Source organism: Dipodomys ordii, unplaced genomic scaffold (genome assembly GCF_000151885.1).
Source record: "Dipodomys ordii isolate 6190 unplaced genomic scaffold, Dord_2.0 Scaffold46, whole genome shotgun sequence".
NCBI lineage: Eukaryota > Metazoa > Chordata > Mammalia > Rodentia > Heteromyidae > Dipodomys > Dipodomys ordii.
The window spans coordinates 11,239,367-11,241,523 of record NW_012267262.1 but is presented as its reverse complement, the minus strand read 5'-3'; the positions used below and the strand labels follow the sequence as shown (position 1 = coordinate 11,241,523).

The following is a 2,157-nucleotide window of genomic DNA, read 5'->3' as shown; positions in this document are numbered from 1 at the left end:
CTCCCCGGGGTCCGCCCGCAGCCGCGCCCCGGACTTGACGCTCACGGCCTGCCCGGCGGGCGGCCGGGCGGTGGTGGGTGCGGATCCCACCCGGGGGAATCACCGCGTCCCTCCCGGGAAAACGACCTCCGTCAGCACCCCGCGGCTCAGCGGAACCTCACTCGAGGAGGCCCACTCGGAAAAGAAAAAAAAGAAATTGAAAAGCTCTAGCACCCCCGAAACAGGATGACAATACGGAAGCAGATTTGACTGGCCTTTTTAGATCCCTCAATAAACAATAATAATAATTAATAATAATAATGATGCTCCTCCCCCACTCCTTTAGGATCGGCAGCTTGGCAAGGTTTTGTTATGGTTGAAGGAAAGGGGCAATTGCTTGATCAAATGAACAATCTTATCCTAAAATCATCCCCAAACGGTGGTCAGCGCCCGTTAAAGAAAGCAGAACGATCCCCGTGAGAAATGTCCCCACGCGCACCTCCGTAACCCCAAACCCACCTCTGCGTGGATCGCTCTCCATCAAGTTAGTTCGGCCCTCAAAGGCTAGTTTCCTCGCTCCTGGAGACTAGGAAATCAACAGAATGGCCCATTTCAGCCCACGTAAGCATAGAACCGTAGAATTTGAGATGAAAGAACCTTGATGGACTTTGCTCTAAACACCTACCCTAAGGCAGGAGTTCAAAGAAGTTTAGCGCTGTGACCAAAGCTAGGGAACGAAGCCTTCCTTTCCACTCCCTCTCTCCGCCACTTCCTAGGAAGCAACTGACTCTCCAAGCCACGCACCCTGCCGCAAACCTGTTTCGGGTTAGCTGGGCTACTTTTGTTCTGAACTGATGTCTTTCTAAGCTTTTGACAACCCCAAGCACCCTCCTCTCAGGAATTGGAAGGGCCCGCCTGCTGCCTTCTTAATCTTCACAAGATAATTGAGTTTACCTCAAATGTACTTATCTCCAGACATTTTCTGTTGCAGCATCTGGGCCAGGGCAAAGGGAGTGGTAACTTGTTGTCCAGAAAGTTCCCACCCTTTCAGAATCTGACGCTTTTCAAACTGAAGAAGGGGAAAAAAAGAAGCCTGTTTGGGGGTAAATCTTTGAAAAGCCAAAAAGGTTGACTATGCCCTGAAGCTGATTTTCAATGAAGGTGTTTTCCAGGTAGGAAAGATAACCAGTTGAGAAATCAAATAATGACTTTTTCAAGAGACAGCATCATAGCAGCCGTTGCTATTTAGGATTTAGTTGCTTTTTGAGTTAAAACAAAAAGGAGAATCAAAGAATAAAATTATTACTCAAAAAAGCTACAACAAAAAAGTCTATTATGGGCTGGGGAGGTGGCTCAGAGGTAGAGTGCTTGCTTTGCATGCATGAGGCCCTGCGTTCAATTCTTTAGCACCACATAAGCAGAAAAAGCAGGAAGTGGCACTGTGGCCCAAATGGTAGAGTGCTAACCTTGAGCTGAAGATCTGAGGGACAGCACCCAGGCCCAGAGTTCAGGCCCCACAACCGACAAAAAAAAAAAAAAGAAAGAAAAAGGAAAAAAAAAGTCTATTATCCCAGGCACTGGTGGCTCAGGCTTGTAATCCTAGCTACTCTGGAGGCAGAGATCTGAGGATAACAGTCCAAAGCCAGCCCTGGCAGGAAAGTCCGAGAGACTCTTATTTCCAATTCACCACCAGAAAACTGGAAATGGTGCTGTGGCTCAAGCGGTAGAGAACTCACCTTGAGCTGAAGAGCTGAGAGACAGCACCCAGGCCCAGAGTTCAAGCCCCATGACCAACCCCAAAGTATGAAACAGGGAAAATGTTCCACTAGAACTTAGCATTTTAGATTTTTTGCAAACATTGCTTGTACCTTCTAATGGATGGCTTCTATCCTCCATATTTGTGGCATTGCTATATAAAAAACTTGAAAGGGAGTAAAGATGCTTATTTTTCCCCTTTCTACTACTATACATTACAATGCTCCCTTCACTATAAATTCTAGGAAGGTAGTCTTCCATTTTTATTTTTAGATGTTACATTGCTTGGGGCTGGAAAGGTGACTCAGTACCAGAGTGCTTGCCTTGCATTCATGAGGCCCTGGGTTCAATTCCTCAGCACCACATAAGCAAAAAGAAAAAAGCTGGAAGTGGCGCTGTGGCTCAAGTGGTAGAGCGCTAGCC

At 47.1% G+C, this 2,157-nt stretch overlaps 1 protein-coding gene across 1 annotated transcript in view; it reads right to left on the bottom strand.

Moving 5' to 3' along the window:
* The window catches only part of Hipk3 (homeodomain interacting protein kinase 3), an 89,785-nt gene extending 89,263 nt beyond the window's left edge, over nucleotides 1–522 (bottom strand). The window contains exon 1 of the mRNA XM_013019556.1: nucleotides 499–522. Coding sequence (XP_012875010.1) covers nucleotides 499–520 — 22 coding nt within the window. The 5' untranslated portion in view covers nucleotides 521–522. The remainder of the gene's footprint in view (nucleotides 1–498) is intronic.
* Between the last annotated feature and the right edge of the window lie 1,635 nt (nucleotides 523–2,157).